Below are 21,369 nucleotides of genomic sequence, written 5' to 3' on the forward strand. Positions count from 1 at the left end.
TTCATGTTAAACAGTTCTGGCCCCAGTATTGACACCTTGGTTACACCACTAGTGACTGGCTGCAGCTGGACTTCTGCTGTGAGCTCAGCAGTTCAGCCACTTTTCAGTCCACCTCAGCATCTGGTTATCTAGCCTGTACTTCACCAATTTGTGTATGAGGATGTAGTAGGAAACAGTAGGATGTAGTGTCAGAAGCCTGTCTAAAGTTATTCTTCCATCATCCACTGAGCCGTCCATCACATTGTACAGGGCTATTAAGTTGATCCTGCATTATTTTTCCCTCATTAAATCCATGTTGACTACTTCCAGTGACCTTTCTGTTCTTAATATGTTTGGAAATGCTTTCCAGGTTTATTCATTTCATCACCTTCCCAGGGATCAAAGGTGATGCAGACTGCCCTGTATTTTTCCATAGGACAAGAGGAAACAGCCTCAAGTTGTGCCAGGGAAGGTTTAGATTAGATATTAGGAAGAATTTCTTCACCAGAAGGGTTATCAGGCATTGGAACAGGCTGCCCAGGGAAGTGGTTGAGTCACCATCCCTGGAGGTATTTAAAAGACATATATATGTGCCACTCAGGTTTAGTGGTAGACTTGGTCATGTTAGCTTAATGGCTGTAATCAATGTAAAGGTCTTTTCCAACCTAAATGATTCTAGATCCTTCTCCTTGCTGTTCTTGAAGACAGGACTGACATTTGCTTTCTCCCATTCCTCAGAAACTCCCCTGACTGCATCAGCCTTTCCGACATTATAGTGGCCTCACAATGATGGTGGCCAGCACTAGGAGTTAGTCAGCTTTATTCTTTAGAAAACTTTTTATCTACGTGTAAGCGTTGACGTAATTACACGATATTCGTTCTAACGTGTAACATATATATGCAGATGTTTGTAAAGCTTTGCATTTAGGGAATTTTCTGAAATATAATTATTAAGTAACAAATATGTGACAGAAAGCTATTAACTGTAGTCTTACTTTATATCCAGAGAAATTATTGTATATGTTCCTAAATAATTTTAATCCCTATCTTAAGACCTGTTCTTTGGACTGTTCGTACAGTTAAATTTTAAGATGTGAAGCCAAGGTATATCAGCATACTGCCTGTGCTAATTTTGTTTTGTTTTATAGAATGGCCTTGTCACAAGCTCACCAGAAATATTCAAGCTAAAGTCTTGCATCAGGAGAAAGACGGATTCAATTGACAAACGTTTCTGTTTTGATATTGAAGTATTTGAGAGGTTTGGATTTTTTTCATTTTCATTTGATTATTGAAAATAATTAAAAATAGAAGCACTTGCAACCAATATATAATAATTATTCCTGTAGTAGGAACACATATTTCTCTGTATGCTTGTATCCAGAAAACTAGGCCTTCAAGACTTAGTAATGATTGCTTCAAACATGTTTTTCTAACAAAATTCACTACATTGCATATGCATTCTCTTAACTACATTAGGTCTGCATGCAGATGCAATTCCTGTAGCACCAACTGACTACCCCCTTTTAGGAACAGATCACAAATATCTTTATAAATATTTATTAATGAGCATATTCTATCCAATCTCTTATTTCTTTCAGAAACATATGAAAGCACATAATTTTTCATTTTTGAAAATTACTTCTACTTTTTATTTTTCACTTAGTCCTGGATATTATAATTATATTAAGTAGATGAAAACAGCTTTTCTGTATTTGATATATATATGTACACCATACTTTGTAAAAGTATTTTTTCAAGTTTGGGAATAAAGAGGAGTATTGAATTAATTTTTCCCTTAAAATATGATAAATAGACTGACTTTTGTAGTTGTTCTGTTAAGTATTTTATGATCTTGCTGTCATTTTAAATTTCATTCAGAACTGCTGTATTTATGTGATAATTTTGAGGCTACTTTGGTACTTTTAAATATAATACAGTATTTTTCTAAAATAGATTTCTGAGTGAGTTCAAATTAAAGAAATAGAAATTCCATATGAACAAATGTTGAAACTAACTGGTCTCTTGAAAGCTCCTAAGCTTGAGTTGACAAGTTGAGTTTGAAATCGGTAGTTCTTCCTTTCTAAATAGATTTGCATTTATTAGACATACCTGTGGCAGTACCATTGTAATGTATTCACAGGTGATCTTGTCTCTTCTATCTCCCTTACCCTATTAGAACATCAACAGTTCAACAAAACTGCAGAGAAAAATTATTTCCATCTGCAGTTCTTCCAATTTCTCATCAAAGTGATAGAGGCACTTTCTACATATTATTTATTCCTTTTGGTAATTTTGATTGATTACAAATGTTCATGGCCTATAATTTAAAGGCATTCTGGAAACTTGGAAGAAGATTGAAAGGAGAGTGGAATACAAAGTTATGTGGTCATTACTGTAAGGATCTAACTTTAACTGTCTGATAGAAAGTTTACTTTTCCAATTGATTTGGTATTCAGCAGGGAAGTAGTGAATTTTTTTACAAGCCAGAAGAGGAGATAGACAATTAAATACCTATAAATATTTGGTGGGAGTTCATATACAAGAGAACAATAATATCTTCTGAATGTTGTGTGGTAAAACTTAGGTTTCCCCTAAGAAAGAGAAAATGCAGCGACTGTTACTGATGTCAGTCATGACTTAAGAATGTTAGCAAGTTCCTAAAGATATAAACACAGTACTGGAATACTGAGTATTCAGAAAGACTGTGATAATGATTACATTTGAACTGATTTTAAATTCAAGACAATATTGTTTGGTTGGAGTATAGTGTTGGCCATCACCTGAAAAATACAGAACAACTTTTAAAGTAATTGAGATTAGTTAAATATAAATTTCCTTAGTAAGTTGAGGTTATGATTTTCATCATGAAAGAAAGAGTTCTTTTTAAAAATGTGCTGCTACACCAGCCTTCAAAATTCTGTTGCAAGATTTTATGGGTAACTTCTGTCTTCAAACACCTTATCCCACAGAGCTATTTCTCTCCTTACATTATTATATACAACATTGTGTAAAATGTTATATGAAATGTTACTTTATTAAAACGTTGGAAAATGTGCAAACTGATGTGCATATCTCACTTCATGAGAGAACCATGCTAACTAAAAGAAACCCTTGTAGAACAACTAATGGAGAGCACGCAGTGTGAGCTCTTCTAATTGACATAATTAATTTAAAATTTAACGAGGTGTTTTTCACACCTACATTCAGCTCAGACTTCTTGTAAAAATGTTCTAGAGGTTACACCATCTTATTTGTACTGGAGTTCTATGAAAAGGTAACATCAAGAACTGTGGTTCACTTTGAATGTAATTTTAATTTCTGAGAAATTACCAACTATTTCAGTAACTAGAAAGGAAGTTAGTTCAAAATGTACTGGAGCTGGTTTGGGCTATTACTTTTTTTTTGAGAAAACTAATATACGGGGATTATAGTGTTATATATTTGAGTGTTAAAACATGCTATGCAATAATTGCAACCTTGGCCAACAGATTAAATCATAAACCCAGGGCTAAAAGCAGGTATATCTAAGCTCAAAGTAAAATGACACTCAGAAATTTCTGTTATTTCTGTAAATGCTTACCAAGAGACTACAAGTATAAATGCAATTCTCCAACTGAAATATTAAGCAGCAGTCACAATAGAAAGAATAACAACAACAAAAAAAATGTTTCTATTTCTAAAATGTTTTTTGAGGGAAAGATTCCTTATTAAGAATCTGTGTGTAGGACCAAGATGGAATATTAAAAAATAAATTAATCTAGACTTTAAGAAAATAGAAAAACAATTCTACATCTTAATCTGGATTAACTGTATTTTTTTACACTTGTGATAGTAGATAGCAAACAAAATACTCATCTTGGCATTTTTATGTGTAAGGGAAGGGCTTGTTCCTTCTTGAATGGTTTGGTGTATGTGTGTGAACACACATTTTGATATTTTATATTGTTCAGTTACTTTCTTGCATGGTTTTAAATACAAGGTGAAAATGTAGGTCTTTTGGAGGAGCTGAGAAAGATGGTGGGTTTTTGATTATTTTTATGGTGGACAATTAATACCTAGTAAAAAACGATAGTTTCCTTTATTTGTGAACCTACCATAGAAAAAAAAATACAGTTTCCGACAGTCTGCTGAACATCTTGAGCAGAGATACACTACACTGGTGTGCGAGCAGTATTTTTTAAAATGGACTGTCTCATGGGCATTCTATGTTGGTAAATCAGTGAGTTAATTTCAACGCATTTCTTGAAGAACTCATTTGCTGCTGATCATAAATAGCGACTAATTCTTTGTATTTACACATCTGTTTATATAATCAGTCCAGGAACAAAGATCGAAATTTTTTCTGTCACCTCTTCACTGGTTTCCTTGACTTTTTCTATGCAATGTCAAAGCTTCAGTAACAGAAGATATGCCATTTCTTTAACTTCTAACATAGCGGTTAGGTCACAGTCAGCAGAAGGAACTGTTTTTTTAAATCCTCTCAAATAAAAAAATCCTGATACTTGGCTCAGTTGGCGTTACATCTCCACACATGAGATACTGTCTCAGAGCTCTCTTTTTTGATAACGGTTTTATGGCACGTTTCGTTTGACCAACTTTGGATGTCTATTTTAGGATATGATGTCTTTTAGATTAAAAATACCTACTTCTCTTCATTTGTTATGAAAGGAACATAGGTAACCAGCTCAGGCATAGACATATTTAGTCAAATTGAGCTGATGTATCGTGCCCTTAAGTTTTCTACCCTGAGCATTTCCCTATTGAAAAGTGGGTTGTATGGGATCCTGTTTGCAGATGTATAACTCATCTTGCAGTACGGAGGTGCCTAATGCTTATTAGAGCCTTGTAGCACTTAGGACTGGGCATCTAAAATTATGTGTTGTAGCACCTAACTTTTAAAAAACAGACTTGTTTTTAAATGTAGCTCAAAATAATGATGATGATGATGATGATGATGATGATGATGATGTCAGAAACTATCAACTTTCTTTAACTTCTCTCTGTCTTTTATGTATTCACTTCATGTCAACATGCATTTGGATTCTGAATTTGGATACTCTTTGAGAAAAATAATAACTTCAGTTTATATGTATGTTTTTGACAGACCTGGAATCATCACACTGCAAGCTTTTTCAGAATCCAACAGAAAACTTTGGCTCGAAGCTATGGATGGAAAGGAACCAGTAAGGATATTTTTTCATTTTCTTTTCTTTTTACAGTTTTATGGCACACATATTAAAGAAATAAGCTAATATACATTTCAGATACTGTTACAGTACAAAACCAAAACAAAAGTTCTGTTCTTTGTGAGACACTATCACAAGTAGACAGTGAAGATAGGTACAAAGTAGAAAGACAGAACTATTAGTGAATTTAAGCCTTTATCCATATATTAGTATTTTATGTTAGGATATCTAATGTTTAAGTAATATGATAACATGTTGTCTAATAAGATTAATGGTTCAGATACCATTTGTGATGTAGTAGTTTCTTCACTGGTAAAGACAAACTGTCTTTTGGGCAGCATCATGGACTAAACAGCACCATCTTGAAAGCACTGCAGAGAGCATAAAAAATGTGTTGAAAGCTACTAAGAGACAGTGTTGTCTGAGATTTCTTCCCACTATTAATGTGCTCTTAAAATAGTCACTGAATGAAAGTGATGCTCAACCTGTATTCAGGGGGAAAAAAATAGTTTTATGAGATAGATGAGTGTTTTTACAAGCTTCTTACTTGACTGAAACAGTACAGAAATTAGATCAATAGATTAGATCTGACTTCTGACACATCTTAGATATCTGTCCTAGCACAGGGCTGTTAACCTGGGTGAGTACGGTGGGGGTAAATGTCAAGAAAAGGTGAAAGGCAAAGCTGGCTTTCCCTTAGCAGCAAGCTAATGCACAGCATGTTGCAACTACCAACAAACCTGTCAATAAAGAATTTAAAGCACAAACATTGAGCTGTTGTGGGTTTTGGTTTTTTTCCTTTACAGATCTACACGCTGCCAGCCATTATTAGCAAGAAGGAGGAAAGTAAGCACTTTATTTATGTAGAGTTACCAAATATTGCTAGATTTCTTTAATGTTTATATATGTGTGTGTGTGTGTGTGTGACAGTATTTTACATTTTCTTTCTATCACTGTGAAATAATTGTTTGTTGGGTTACACAAGAGCACATCCTAAGCTATGTAAACGGAGAAAGCCTTCAACTTCTGTATTACTATCAAACATAAATTGGAAGAAAATTTGATTGGCTCCAAAGATACCATATATTTAACAAATCTGTAAAAAGTTTCTGTCAGTAGTCTGTACACCTAAATGTAAATACTTTCCAGTGTGTTGAAATAACATCCCTATATAGAATCACAGAATCCTTTACATTGGAAAAGACTTTTAACATCATTAAGTCCAACTGTATACCTAACACTCTCAAACCCACCACTAAACCACCTCCCTAGGTGCCACATCTACACATCTTTTAAATACCTTCAGGGATGGTGACTCAACCACTTCCCTGGGCAGCCTGTTCCAATGCCTGATAACCCTTCTGGTGACGAAATTCTTCCTCATATCCAATCTAAACCTCCCCTGGTACAACTGAAGGCCATTTCCTCTTGTCCTGTCACTTACTGCTTGGGAGAAGAGACTAACACTCACCTGGCTACAACCTCCTTTCAGGTAGTTGTAGAGGGCAATAAGGTCTCTTCCAGCCTTCTTTTCTCCAGGTTAAATAACCCAGGTTTCCTCAGCCACTCTTCATAAGACTTGTGCTCTAGACCTTTCACCAGCTTCATTGCCCTTCTCTGGACATGTTCCAGCCCCTCATTGTCCTCCTTGTAGTGAGGAGCCCAAAGCTGAACACAGATGTGCAGACACACCAGTGCCTTCCCTAGTCCTGCTGGCCATGCTATTGCTGACACAAACCAGGATGCTGTTGGCCTTCTTGGCTACCTGGGCACACTGCTGGCTCATATTCAGCTCACTGTCGACGAACACCACCAGGTCCTTCCCTGCCAGGCAGCTTTCCAGCCATGCTTCCCCAAGCCTGTAGTGTTGAATGGAGTTGTTGTGACCTGAGTGCAGGACCTAGCACTGACCCTTGTTGAATCTCATACAACTGGCCTCAACCCATCACATGTTTTTGATTTTATGTGTGTATGCACCTATTACACATATACTGAGTATAAAATGAGTGTATTTAAAGATACTATGAGATTTATGTGTATAATTGTATTAACATTATAGTAACGCATATATGTTATTAACATATAAACACAAATACATTAAAATAATTTAAATATATCTGTGGGTGTATGTATCTCAGAGAGAGAGAGAGAGATGTGTCAGACATGGACTTACATCTTCATAGGAGATGTATGTAAGACTCTGGAAATCTAAAATTTAAGCTGCTACGTCTGTTTTTTATATGATGGTGTTTATTTTAATCATGACAAATATGCTTTAAAATCTTCTTTATTTAGCTAGTGAGAACAGTGAACATTGAAGATACAAAAATTAATGAGAACTAGTCTCTCTTGAAATAAGCGCACTAACTGAACTCAGTAACAAAGTTTGTTTTGCTATGTTACCATTTTATGAAAGGTTATGTGCATGTGTAAGGGCCAGTGAATGTTGTATTAAAAACAGCAAATCTGTTCATAATGTAAGTCCTGAACTCATAAAAGCATTTTCCTCGGTAGAGGAAAGGGAGCACAGTAATCTCCTTTTAAAGCAACAAGCTTTCAGATGTATGTGTAGAGGGGCTACTGATTTCTGAGCAAGGCAGTAGAATATTCTGCTCCTAATGATACACTAATGATTAGAAAGCTGGATGTTGAGTGCTAAGGATTTGTTCACAAGACTACTATTACAGAATAAGTATGATAATCTCATGGATAAATGTGTGTCAGTCCTTCTTGACTAACATGTAGCTAACCATGGAGATTTTCTCTGTTGAGTTAGAAAATAATTACTTTTTTTTCCTCTTTTTATAGTGTTCTTAAATGAAGCAGGTTTCAACTTTGTGAGGAAATGTATTCATGCTGTAGAAACAAGGGGTGTGTATTAAATCACAAATTATGTATTAGATTATTATAAGTATTTTTTCTCAAATGTTACTTTGATTAATTCTACATGTTTTGCAGCGATACTTTGGAGTGTGTCCATCATTTGGTTTGTACTTTTCACATTTTATCTGTGTGTTTGACACATAAAACTATTGCCCCAAGTTCCAACAACAGTTCCTAACATATCATTTAAGTAGGATTTTTAAACATTTTCTGCTGCTTAGACACCTAATACACAGTTGCACTCATCTTTAGTCTTCAATTTGTATGCACCAAATTGTGCTTTCTCTTTGTAAAACTGTAGGGAGCCTCAGTTTCCAACTTTGGTTTCTGGTGCAAAATCTGAAGACTAAAACTACTCTCTGCTGGAACATCTTTTTGCAGAGCATTACTCCTATCATTTTGTTCACTTATTTTACACATGGTTTATCCATTTTTTTTAGATATTCAGTAACTCATTTTTGGTAGTGGGAATGTACAGAAAGACAATAGTAATCACTCTATTAATGAGGTGATATCTTGCAACTCACAGCAAGTTTTTAATTATCCTCTTACAAATCAAGCAGTTTGGCTTTATCGTTTTCCATAAAAAGAGGTAACCATTTCCTGCCCATGCACTGAACTGTTGGTATGCTCTTCTAAATCAAAAGCTGTGTGATCTGTCTGTGCAATGTTAAGTAGCTTTTGAATCACTGCAGACTCAGAGCTTGTATTTTTTTTTTCTGGGGAAAGATAAAAGGGTTTCAAAACAAAACACCTAGGTTATCTAAGTGTTATGCTGTTTTCAAAAACAAAAAGTGAATAATTTTTAAATGGTAAGATCTGAAGTAGGGAGAAGGGAAGACTTTTAAATCCTGCTGATTTTAAAAGGCAGTTAAAAACGGTAAAATTATCATCACTTGAATACTGAAATACTGTGTTGTGAATGTCACTCTAAATTATTTGCTATTAGTATCTGTGCTATTAAAAAAAAAAAAAAAATCAAACATTTGAAATTTATGAGTAAACTGGGACTTGACTGCCTCCCATTTATTTGCATGGGGATCCATGCATAACATAAAAACTCAACAGTATACAGTATATGTATATGTTTCTGAGTACAATCATTTCTCCTGTCAATGTCAATTAAATCTTAATTGGAAGGATAATGGTCTAAGAAAATATAGACATGGTAATTCTACTGAAATCTAGATAAGTTAAACTCGTGGATGTGTAATGTGTTTTAAGACTGCTTTTGGGTCTTATTTTTCATTCCTTGTTTGCTAATGCAAGTCATTTCTATGCAGAAGGATTCTGTTAATGTAAAACTATGATTAGTATATAGTATGATATGGATTCAGTGGAATGCATTTGTTAACACCCCAGAGGAGAATTCAGTAGGGTAAAGCAGTACTTAAGAATGTAATTGTACAGTTTTCCATAAATACATTTAGTTGGCTTGAAAACATACACCAAGGATGCATCAGCATATATTGAAATAACCATATTTTCATTATTTTCATTCTACTTGTTTTCACCGATGTAGGTATTACAATCCTGGGGCTGTACAGAATAGGTGGTGTAAACTCCAAGGTGCAAAAGCTGATGAATACCATATTTTGTAAGTATCTGAAGTGAACCTTTGTCTGTGTGCAGTGTATGTGGTCTGCTCCCTTTTCCCTTAACTGCTGTGCTCAGAAGAGTGTGTCATACACTTTTGTATATGCACTTACTGCCACTAAATTGAGTTTGCCATCTTAAAATAAGTGATCCATCTAACTAGCTTCTTGTGTGTGTTAGTATTCAGTTGCTGCATGTAGTCATTTATAGACATGAGCAAATTACTGATAAAATGCTTTTCTTCTTTTAGCTTTGAAGTTCTATCTATTGGTGTCTATTTGGTGTATTTCAGAAGCGTTCCAAAGCTTAGTTCTGTAACACAGCATAACTCAATTTAACAGACAGTTGTTCTAGACTTTCACTTTTCTTTTCAATTTGGTGCTCTACTGCCTGTGTTTGAATGTCTAAGCCATATACATTAGTAATTCTCTGTTGCCTTGGGCACTTTGGTATAGTGCGTATACTTAATGTTTACATGTACTAAATATGAGTGCTAAATTATTTTTTATTAAGATTTTGACAGAGATTAAAAGATTCAAATTTATCAGATTGGTAGTGAAACTGGCTAATAAGTAAGCACATAAGCGAAATGACTAATCTGTTAGCTTCTGGTTTGCTGCTTTCCTAGTTAGTGTGTTAGTCAAACTATAACACAATCATAATTCAAATTTCTACCAGCCCCTAAATCTCCTCCTGATATGGATATTGATATGGAACTTTGGGACAATAAAACAATAACAAGTGGACTAAAAAACTACCTCAGGTAAGTATGATGCTACACAATCTCAGTATTCCTTTTCTGGCCCATCAATCTTTTCCTTATTAATATTACATTTCTTGTATCCATTAGCATGGTAATAATTGAGTATATTATTATCTTACCTAATATCTCTGTGATTATGTGTAATAATAAATCTAAAATTTGTTATATAGTTTCTGCCTTATTAAGATAGTCATGCCTTATATAGCCCTAAATTGGTCAGAGTTTAATTAATTGCATGTTTTTATTTAAAATTTTTTGTGTTAACCCCAAACCATGTTGTGCTCAGTCTTTTTTTTCTGAATCCTTTAAGATGTGTGCCATCAGGTTTCATGGCATCATTGCTGGAGCAGAATAAAAATCTCTGCAAAAGCATAGGGTTTTATCCTGTGCTGTTGGTGTCTTCACAAACACAATATCCCTCCCAGACTATCTTTTTCTCTTAAAGTTTTTGCTAATAAGAGACAGAATTATCAAGAATTATGGTACTTCCAAGAGAACTCTTTTTTGGGTCTCAGTATATAACATTGAAAAGTAATGTAGTAAAAAGCATCAAATGCAGATGGTGGGTGCTCTATTCCTTCTAAAAATCTAGACTTCCGAAATTGGTCACCCAACAAAAGGCAGCATCAGAAATCCCTATTCACTCTAGAAAATATGCCTAGGAATTATAGTGGAATGCCCATGTACACTTAATGAAAATACTGGCTTTGGTTGAAAAAATTTAGAGTACATCTTCAGAAGCACAAATTATTGTAGATACTGTGTTTGTGAAATTAGAACGTGAGCTAGCAGTAGCTGTGTATTTGTGTTTATAAGGTGATTCACAGTCTGCCTTTCAGAGGATGACTCTTCTAGGATCTTTCAGATCAGAATTTCTATCTGAAATTTCATCATGTTTTTGCTGTTCTTGGGCAAAAGATCGCTTCTGCAGCCCACTGTACCATGTTCTGCAGCTGTATTTATTGCTGTTCTACACTATGGAAGACAGAAAACACTGGGTCTCTGTACTGAAGTCAGTGCTGGTAATATTTTCCTTAATAACTTAAATGGTGACACCAGACTGAACTCAAAAAAGATTTTCAGACTATGTACATGACTGAGTTGCATACTATTTGTCATTAGTCATCTGTGAATTTTGTTTCCTAGGACATACCTAGTAGACGTTGAGGGCTATCATAATCACAACCATAAAATCTAAAAAGACTTTGAGTAATGCATTTCTTTAAATTTTCTTTTAATATTTTTTTACAACCAGGTGTCTTTCAGAACCACTGATGACTTTCAAGCTGCACAAAGATTTCATTGTTGCTGTTAGTAAGTAAAGTAATAAATATACTTCTATGAAAGTGATATTGTTTCTAACCATTAATGTCATCAGTTACTATCCTTACTTTTCTCCTTGGTCTGTTATTCAGTGATCCAGCCATGGATCTGAGTTCTTCCATGTCACTGTATGTGACAGCACAGTGCCACATGAAAGCCCTGAAAACAGAGACATCACACTAGATGAAGCTGTTCAGTGGTTTGTTCTGATCTTTTTAGAGGTTCTGTGTGACTGCCTTGTGCATGAAATTTTGAACCTTGATTTATATGTTTGTTTGTTTTACATGGGTTGATAATTTGTTTATAGCATTCATCCCTCTCATCCAGAGATCTTTATTTTCCCAGCTTGACTTGAGAAATTGGAGGGTGTGATAATTGTCTTCTTTTCACAAATGGAGTAATTAGACACAGAGATAGTAAGATTGTTTTCTAGCAACTCCAGTTTAGAATTTGAAATAATTTCCCCATTTCTTCTTGCCTTGATAAGAATAAAAGACAGTCAAAAAATTTAGATATTTTAAATATTACGGAGAAGATTCTTGGATTACACTGAAGTGGCACATCAGGTCAACATTGCCACTAATTTTGTTATTTCCAGTATCAGTGGTAACCACTTTTGGTGAGTCACTTGAAATACAGATTTCAGAATGTTATAATAAGTATAATCGAATTGTCCTCATCATTTTAAAGGCTAATTGTGTTTGGCATGTGTGTATTAGTGTGCAGGCATTGGTGTCATTTGTGTCACATCTTAGCACATGTTCTAATTTATCAACAATATTTGTTTTCTGTTTAATAGAGTCAGATGATCAGAACTACAGAGTTGAGGCAGTGCATGCACTTGTGCATAAGTTACCAGAAAAGAACAGAGAGATGCTGGACATCCTTATCAAGCACTTGGTCAAGTAATTATTTTTTATTTTTCTCTTTGGTGTTATTGTAAGATGTGATTATGCCTGCTTTAAATTTGTCAGTGTTGCTTAATCCATTCTCTGTGTTGAAACGATGTCGCTTGAAATCACATTTAATTTCTAAAATGCTGCTCTCAACATAGCTGAATACTCACAATAGAAACAAAATTAAAAATAACACCATAAAGAGTCACCAGGATGAACAACTAAGTTTATAAAATAAAACCATTCAATGTTTTCATTCATGTACCTACTTACTACAGGAATCATCACTAATTAAATTTAAGAAGCATCTAAAACTGTGCTAATGTTGATAGAAAATGCTGTTTTGAATCTGACTCGAGGCCCTACACTGTTTCAGAAATTGACAGTGTACTAATGTAATAATACTTATCCTTCATGTTTGATCTTATTTTTCTAACAACTCTGAAGTGTAGTATCATTTGAAAACACTAATTTGAAGTATTATTTACATTTTTATATCTATGTAAATTTCCAAACCCACTTTTGAATCTCCATTGTTTCATGAGCCTCTCTGTGCATTAATGTCAGATACAAAATATTTTTCATTTATTTGAACTGGTGACCTTTTGTCTTCACTGAATTACACTTAGCATGTGTTGTGAGACAAGAATGTTTTTATTCTCTTATGTCTCTCTATATTACTAGCTATGATTCCATACCATTATGACATTATAATTTATCCTGTTTATGCATCAAACATTATTCATGTAAGTTTTAGTACATCTTTGATCAGTTTTCACTGGTATTTGCTGAATACTTTTTAATATGTATTATTCTTTCTGATTTAGTGTGCTGTATACTTTTTAGTACATTTAGCAATTGTTATAGTTGAATTAAAGTTACTAGTCTGAAATAAATTCACTAAATATTTATTAAGGTAGGAAAGCAAAAACAGCATGCTGGGCGGCCGGGGAGTCACAGCAATGATCTGGGAATGTGAATACTGAAACAGCAGTTGTTCAGATAAAGCCCACATGACTGAGATATGTAGAAGACGTAAGAGAGAAGTCCATATTGTTTTAATTCCATCCATTACATCCCAGCTATTTTGCTCTTTTTTATCACAGCTTGATCCACACGCTACAGTAAGGTGTCTACAGTGGAGCTTAAAGCAGTTTAGCTGCTTCTTACAGATGTGAGAACTACAGATGTGAGAAATTTCTTTGATAGGAAATTATTTAAGTTAATAAATTATTTTTAGCCCTTTATGTCATAGCCCTTGGAGAGAACTAACGTGATAGCAAGCTGCTGTGAATGCTCCCATTGCAAAAACTGATTCGGCAGGCCTTGCATCTCATTATACATGGGGTGGGTGACCCCGAGAAACAGATGAAAGCAAGTTTCATAAGTTTCCCTACTCTGAGAGTTGTTTGATGAGCTAAAAAATATGCCTATTGCTTTCTAACCCTCTAAAACATTTAAAATGTTAATTTTACTTAATAACTAAAAACTGTTAGTCTGGAAGCCCCAAAACTAAAAACTTGCATGCATAGGAACTGACTGACTTGTACATAGAATTAGTTACAGGCAGGCATTTCTTTCTTGATCTCTTTTCCTGGCCTCTTTATTATCAATGTGACCTCAGATGCATTTCCAAAGAAAAGCATGCTTGTAGTATTCCCTTCTTTAACTGTTCTCTTTAAATCTTGCCTATCTCATCTTTGAAGTGATTCTCATTTACAGTACTTGTAATCTTATGGCTTTATACTGAAAACCTTCAGTTCTTTTCTTTCCAGCATTCAATTCAGCACTTCTAATTTCTCATACAATTTGCCAGCTGTTTTTTATGCTAGCAGTTCTAATGAGATTGAATTCAAAATCAGTCTCTTAAGTGTATTAGTTACCTTTTTTCCCCATCTTTTTCCCTCCGTGTAGAGATTTTTCAATCAAATGGCAAATAAAGTGCCTATTTTTATGAAAATGGGAAAATATGAAAAAAAATCCCAACCTCCTGCTTCTTCATTGTTTCATTTAAAATCCAATTTCAAAACATACATCCTTTACCTATATTTCTTTTAGCTGTTCAGTTGTTTTATGTATGCTTTTGTGTCTAGGTGAAAAGTACTATACCTTTAGCTATGGGTTGTAAAATAAGGATAATATTATTTTTTCTTGGTTTAGGTCTTAAGGTCTTTATGTCTCTCTCTACCTTGACTTTTGTGTCACTGTGCAAAATTGAGTATGATCTAGATATTGTGGGATGTAGATCATACTGAATACAAATAAACAAAACCAGCAAATCCTGAAAAGTACCTTACAGAGAGGTGATACTGCATGAGTATATACTAAGTGTGCAGTTAGACAGACACGGGAAATCACATAGGTAACTCATTTTTTGTTTTTAAACCTTCGTAGTTGTCATGGTTTGAGCCTAGAGGGCACCTGCTCCCTCACTCCTTCCTCTTTGGGGATGGAAAGGAGAAAGTAAAACAGGAGGGTTGGGAATTGAGACAAGGAGGGATAATTCATGCATTATGGTCATGGGCAAAAGACAGACTAATTGGGAAAAAAAAAGAACATAAATTTAATTGAAACACCACCACCACCACCTAGTTTTCCAATAAAACAGAATAAGACAGTGAGAAATACAACCATGTTCTTAAAAACACCTTGCCCCCACCCCTTCCTTCTTCCTGGGCTCAGCTTTACTCCCGATTTCTCTCCCTCCTCCCCCTCAGCAGTGCAGGGGGAGGGGGAATAGGGGTTGCAGTCACTTCATCACCCACTGTCTTTGCTGCTCCTTCCTCCTCAGGAGGACTCCTCACACTCTGCCCCTGATTTGGTGTGGGGTCCCTCCCACAGGAGACAGCCCTCCATGAACTTCTCTGACATGAGTCCTTCCCATGAGCTGCAGCTCATCACAAACTGCTCTGGTGTGGGTCCCTCCCACGGGCTGCAGTCCTCTCAGTGAGGACTTCCCTCAGAGTTGAGGCCTTCTTTGTGCACAGCCACCTGCTCCAGCATGGCATCCTCCATGGGCTGCAGGTGGGCATCTGCTCCACCAGTGACCTCCATGTGCTGCAGGGGCACAGCCTGCCCTCCCACCACGGGCTGCAGGGGAGTCTCTGCTCCAGCACACCTCCCCCTCTTCCTCCTCCTTTTTACCACTACCTCAGTGTTTCAATAGGTATCCCCATCACAACTCCTTCTCTCAAGTCCCTTAGATGTGTTATCACAGAGGTGCAGCCACCATCGCTAGTTGTCTCCACCTTGGCCAGAGGCAGGTACAACCTGGGGGAGCTTCAAGAATCTTCTCACAGGAACCACTGCTGTAGCCCCTCCCCTGCTACCAAAACCCCACCACGCACACACAAACCCAACACACTAGTCAGATTCCTGTCTAAAGAAAAAATTGACTTTGGTATAGTTTAATAACACCATCATTTTCTAAGGTAGATAGTTGGGAGTCTGCAATCTGGCATTATCAAAAATTTACTGGTGATATATCAAAGAAAGAGATTTAGAGGAGAAAGCAACTTTACCTTAATGAATGCCTTACAGCTACCTGAAATACATGATTACTTTGGCCTGTATCTATTCAGTAGCCCAGCAACAGTAGGACTAGGTCAGGGGAAATTGGCTATCAAAATGATTCATTTATATGCCTGGGGTTTTTCTCTTTTGCAAGAAATTGAGCCTTTGAAATGCTTCATAGAAAGTCCTTTCTGGTTGCAGTGTTATTAAATTCACCATTCCATTTATTAACCAAGCTACCAAATTTGTAACCAAGGAAACCCAAATACAGGACAAAGACTACTTTCTCTCTTATGCTAGAAGACTATAATGTTTGTGTAAGAGACCTTAACAGTTACTGTGTAGCACAGAGTATCGTTGCAAAGGGTTATTTATTTTAGATTTTTCTAACAAGTCTAGAGCTGAATAATTCAAAATTCCTTTTTCATTAAAATGCTACTGTAGTTCCCAAACACCCCTTAGTCACCCAAGGCAAACATCCATTACAGAGAAAATTAGATTAAGATAGTTGGCTAAATGGGCTTTAACCAGGTAGTCATTTTCATCATATGGATTACAAATAACAATCTCTACCAGTGTGTCTGAAGTAAAATTTTGGAAAGTTTCTTTGGCACAACTTAGTGAAACAACATAGGAAACATGTAAAAAGATAGGCATTGATTTTCCTGCAGTTTATTATCATATTGTCTCCAATACAAACCCCTTTCCCATACTTCTCCTTCTCAATGTAAATGGGGTGCTAAAATGTTCCTGCTCCAAATACGAGGGGAGTATTACTTCATGATAGAATTAATTGTACAGTCTATCTCACTTTTATTCCAAGATAATTCTATTCTTCTTCTCATTCTGTGTATCATTAGTGCCTATTCAGCAGTGATAACTGAGAGAAAGGGTAATGTGTGAGTCCAGACAAGGGTTTGATCCTGATCCTAACAAAATCTCCCAGCTGCCTTTGTCACTGGCTTTCTAACCTTTGTAAGGGGATAATATTTGTGTTATTTGCTATGAAACTCTGACATTTTATAGGTCATTTTGCTAATGTTTGTATAACACGTTAAGAACAAATCAAGCTATCTAAGAATATTATTTGAAGGAAAACATAGCAGATGTCTCCATAAACCTGATTAATGAAGGCTGTCAGAGAAAATCAAAAGATAAAGTTTGATCCTATCTGCTAGTCTTCCAGTATTTTATAGATTTTACTGTTTCTTAATTTAAAAAGGTACAAGAGTTATTTCAATTATGTAGGAAATGGCTAAAAAGGCTCAGCTTCTCAAGACAGCAGTGAGAAGGAAGAAGAAAATGTGATCAAATGCCTCAATAACTGATTCTGTTTGTTAGCAGATCCAGTAAAATTAAGCATTAAGGCAATTATAGAAACTTTACTTGGCATATTCTCAAACAGGAGGCAATAGGGAAGCTGTGGCTGGGGGATCACTGGCAGTTATTTTGAAGGATTAATGATGGTATGGTTTTTATTTGGCAAATCTTATAAGGAGAGAAAATAGGCATTGAGAATTACTGATTGATGGTTTTCATTTTACTATCTGGTAAATGGGAAGAATTAAGTTTCTGAATTCTACATTAAGAAAAATGACAGAAAATGTACAGTAAGTGATAACAGATTATACAGAAGTAAAAGGTTAATATACTTTAAAGATAGAAGGTGTCATTATGGTCATCTAGAGGTATCTATACCACAGAAACAATGATTTCACTGACCCCAGTGATCCCGTGTTTTCAACATCCTAAAAAAGAGATTCTGTTGCCATTTTTTTCAGTAACTAAGCTTCTTTCCTTTACATGAAAGCTAAGGTATATGGTTGACCTCTGTTATCACATAATATTTTCAGTCAATCCAACATCAAGTATTTAAGTTCCTTTATAATCATTGGAGAGAGATAGGTGCCTAACTTAAGATTCTGAAGCATTAGATGGTCTGGATCTCTCTGTGGAGGCCTTCAAAAATAGTTGCTTTTCCTTGTCAATTATGTCAGGAACTTAAATACTTGCTCTAGGAAGATGTGCTCATTATCCATTAAATTACTGCAGGATGGAAGCCTTAATGGAAATATAGTAGTTGTACTATACTATATTTTGACTGTAGTAAAAGGAAATTTTAAAAAATGTTTTTAAAGGGGAGGCATGAACTTGGGATCTTGTTAAAGAAGTAGACTTAACAGGCTTTTGCCTGTTGGAATTGTAGTTTAGCACAACAATTTAATTGCATATTGTTTGTGTTCATTTAAAGGGTATCTTTACACAGTCAGCAAAATCTAATGACTGTATCCAACCTTGGTGTTATCTTTGGACCAACTCTGATGAGAGCCCAAGAAGAAACCGTGGCTGCTATGATGAACATTAAGTTTCAGAATATCGTCGTTGAAATTCTGATAGAGCATTATGAAAAGGTAGAAAGACATTATCTGACTGTTTTGTGATGAAGTGGAACTAAGATTTCATTTTCATTGCCATCATTAAGTTCTTAAGAATAAGAAATCCAGCATTTATAAGAGGGTCATTGATGGAAAATATACCTTCTTCCCACTCCATGCTATGTATCTGTATTCCTAGCAAGTCATTTGTGGCTGTGCAAGGTACAAATCCAAGGCATAACCTCCTGTGCTTTGAAGGAGTTCCTCTGAATCTTCAGTTGCTTTCTGAAGATTGCTGTCTGGAAACACAATGAGAAGGTCATAACTTTGCTCCCAGCTTCTCCATCTCTCATGCTAGCCTTGTATGAAGGTTCACTCTGGATAAATGCGTAGATTCTCCTCTGAGTGTATCAGGTCAGAGACTTTCTGGCCATTGCTGTCCTTTGGGGATATGTCAGCTGCACAGTGGAGACCTAGTCTCTTCTGATATCATGAAACCCTAATCATCCTTCAGTTCCTCTTTTCATGAGCAGCATCAACGTGGATCCCTAACAGAATCCCCCATTTCTGTGCAGTGTGTAATTTTTCGTTTTAGATGCTAGATGAAAAGTAAAAAATCAAAAGTAAAAAATAATGTATTTTAGATGAGGTTTTATTCCTAGTTACAGGTTTAAAGCCCAGCATATCTTTGTGATTTAAAAGTTCTTGAATACTCTGGAACAAACAAACTTCTCTAGGTACTTCTTTGGTTTTGAAAAAAGGCATGTCTGTGACTGCCTGGTTTATTTTGGTTTCTCCAAAGAGACCAGTGACAGCAAAGGTCCATCTCAAACTCTTTCCTGAAACACTGAATAAGAACTCTTTCAGGGCTTGAGAAGGGAAATCCATTAAATCTTAAACACTTTCAGTCACTACCGTTGAACGTATCCCATTCACTGGAAAGCCTCCTCAGATTTTATTTTATTTTAAACTATTTGATTTCAGAACTCATCAGAACAGTCAAGACCTCCTTTACTTAGTCATCAAAATAAATTTTATTTAGGCGATCTTCTGTTAATATATATAATTACCTTCTCTGATGACTAACAAAACAAAGTGGAAAAACTTTGTGTTTCTTCCATTTCACATTACTCAGCAAAGAGGCAGTTCCCAGGTAATGCCAGGATCCCCTGCACTGATTGGTCACTAAGTACTGACAGTACTGCTTTGTATTATCAGTTATATTTCACAGGGACTCCCCAAAACTGATATGATACTGATAGCCTCCTTGGCTATAACTCGAAAACATACATCTTATATGTTTCCAACAGTGAATTTCCCCTCCAGAAAATGACCAGCTTATTCAATACAAAGACCATGACTGCACAACCAAAGTCACCCTTGCTCTATTTCTCTGTCTACAGACATGGTTTTGTATTGATGTGCTACTCACTAATGCTAATACAGTATTAATGTACTTCAAGACCATCTCAAGATGTCCATTAACGTATTTTCTACTGTGGGAGGGATATTTGCTTTCTTCCACTTCTGTGAATGGCATGGAGGTACCTTCTCATTGTTCACTTCATCCTCTTCTGGGAGTGCCGTATTGATGGAGGATCCAGAAATTCTTGCAGAGACATATTTTGGCGTTGCATGGTATTATAAACTACAACACTTGGCCCTGTGGAGACTGGACACTTTTGATTCCTTCTGTAGCTTATTCAGGCAATCTTCCTCTGTAAAACTTCTTCTCCATTCCACAGAACTAATTCCACTTCCTTCCACAGAATGCCATGAGGTACTCAGTAAAGTTTACAGTCTGCACTGGGAGGAGTAAGTGGAGAAAGAAGATCTGGAATTAAAACCTGCAAATCTTTTAGCTATATTTTTTGCTTTGATCATTCTCCAAGGCAATTAAAATTTTTACTAGAAGTCTTCAAGAAGGTTTTTAGGGCCATTTAAGACCTCTGCTGCATGTGTCTTGGATATTGCAGAACAGGTGATAGAAGTTCAGACTTGCCAAATTTATCAGCAAAGTGTTCTTAAAAAATTTATGTGTACCTGTGTCAGATTACGGTAATCAGATACCCATAAAAATGTGAGTATTTTCTGCAGCAATGAAGTGCAAAATTGAGCAGTGGTAACAGTGGTATGTAAAATATAAAAACCAGAAGATGCTCCAAATATAAAGATGTTCCTGATCAAACTTGACTTGTTTTCTAAGTGAAAGTGGTTTTCTGAAATACAAACTGGATTGTAGTAGTTTACGACTATGACACATTTCTATGACATTCTATTTCTAAGCTTTCACAGGAACACAGAAAAAAAAAAAAAAAAAATCTTTTCATAATATTTTAAAAATATATTACTTCTTGGGCAGGAGTTAGTGGTAGGCACCTATTGTATGTTTTACAATTTAGACTGTTAAGAACTTCTTAAAATGGCTAGAAAATAAAGCTATTTAAACAAATATTTTTATATAATTAGTATAAATTTTAAGTACAGCTCAGTATCTTGCTTCTTGGATTGTAAAATGAGATCAGAGGAAATCTTATTTTGTGAATTTACTCTTTTGTAATATGTGAGACTATTACAGAATTTTTTAAGGCACAGTAGTGAGGAAAACAAAAGGATTAATAATGGAAGTGTAAGAGTACCTCTGTTGTTTATGGGTTGGTTGTTTTTGGTTGTTTTTTTAATCATGCAGATATTTCACACGGCACCAGACCCCAATATTCCTCTTCCCCAACCTCAGTCCCGATCAGGTTCAAGAAGGACAAGAGCAATTTGTCTATCTACAGGCTCACGTAAACCCAAAGGAAGATATACACCATGTCTAGCGGATCCTGACAGTGAGTTTGTCCTTGTTATTG

The 21,369-nt window shown here is 35.6% G+C and overlaps 1 protein-coding gene across 1 annotated transcript in view; it reads left to right on the forward strand.

Annotated features, from left to right (window-relative positions):
• Nucleotides 1–21,369, forward strand: part of ARHGAP42 (Rho GTPase activating protein 42) — a 140,260-nt gene that overhangs the window by 98,984 nt on the left and 19,907 nt on the right. The window contains exons 10-19 of the mRNA XM_026854282.1: nucleotides 1,128–1,237; nucleotides 5,084–5,162; nucleotides 5,972–6,011; nucleotides 7,974–8,036; nucleotides 9,571–9,645; nucleotides 10,323–10,407; nucleotides 11,663–11,721; nucleotides 12,530–12,635; nucleotides 18,391–18,550; nucleotides 21,204–21,348. Of these exons, the coding sequence (XP_026710083.1) occupies nucleotides 1,128–1,237; nucleotides 5,084–5,162; nucleotides 5,972–6,011; nucleotides 7,974–8,036; nucleotides 9,571–9,645; nucleotides 10,323–10,407; nucleotides 11,663–11,721; nucleotides 12,530–12,635; nucleotides 18,391–18,550; nucleotides 21,204–21,348 (922 nt within the window). The remainder of the gene's footprint in view (nucleotides 1–1,127; nucleotides 1,238–5,083; nucleotides 5,163–5,971; nucleotides 6,012–7,973; nucleotides 8,037–9,570; nucleotides 9,646–10,322; nucleotides 10,408–11,662; nucleotides 11,722–12,529; nucleotides 12,636–18,390; nucleotides 18,551–21,203; nucleotides 21,349–21,369) is intronic.

Source organism: Athene cunicularia, assembly GCF_003259725.1.
Source record: "Athene cunicularia isolate RWA chromosome 1 unlocalized genomic scaffold, athCun1 chr1_part1, whole genome shotgun sequence".
NCBI classification, from domain to species: domain Eukaryota; kingdom Metazoa; phylum Chordata; class Aves; order Strigiformes; family Strigidae; genus Athene; species Athene cunicularia.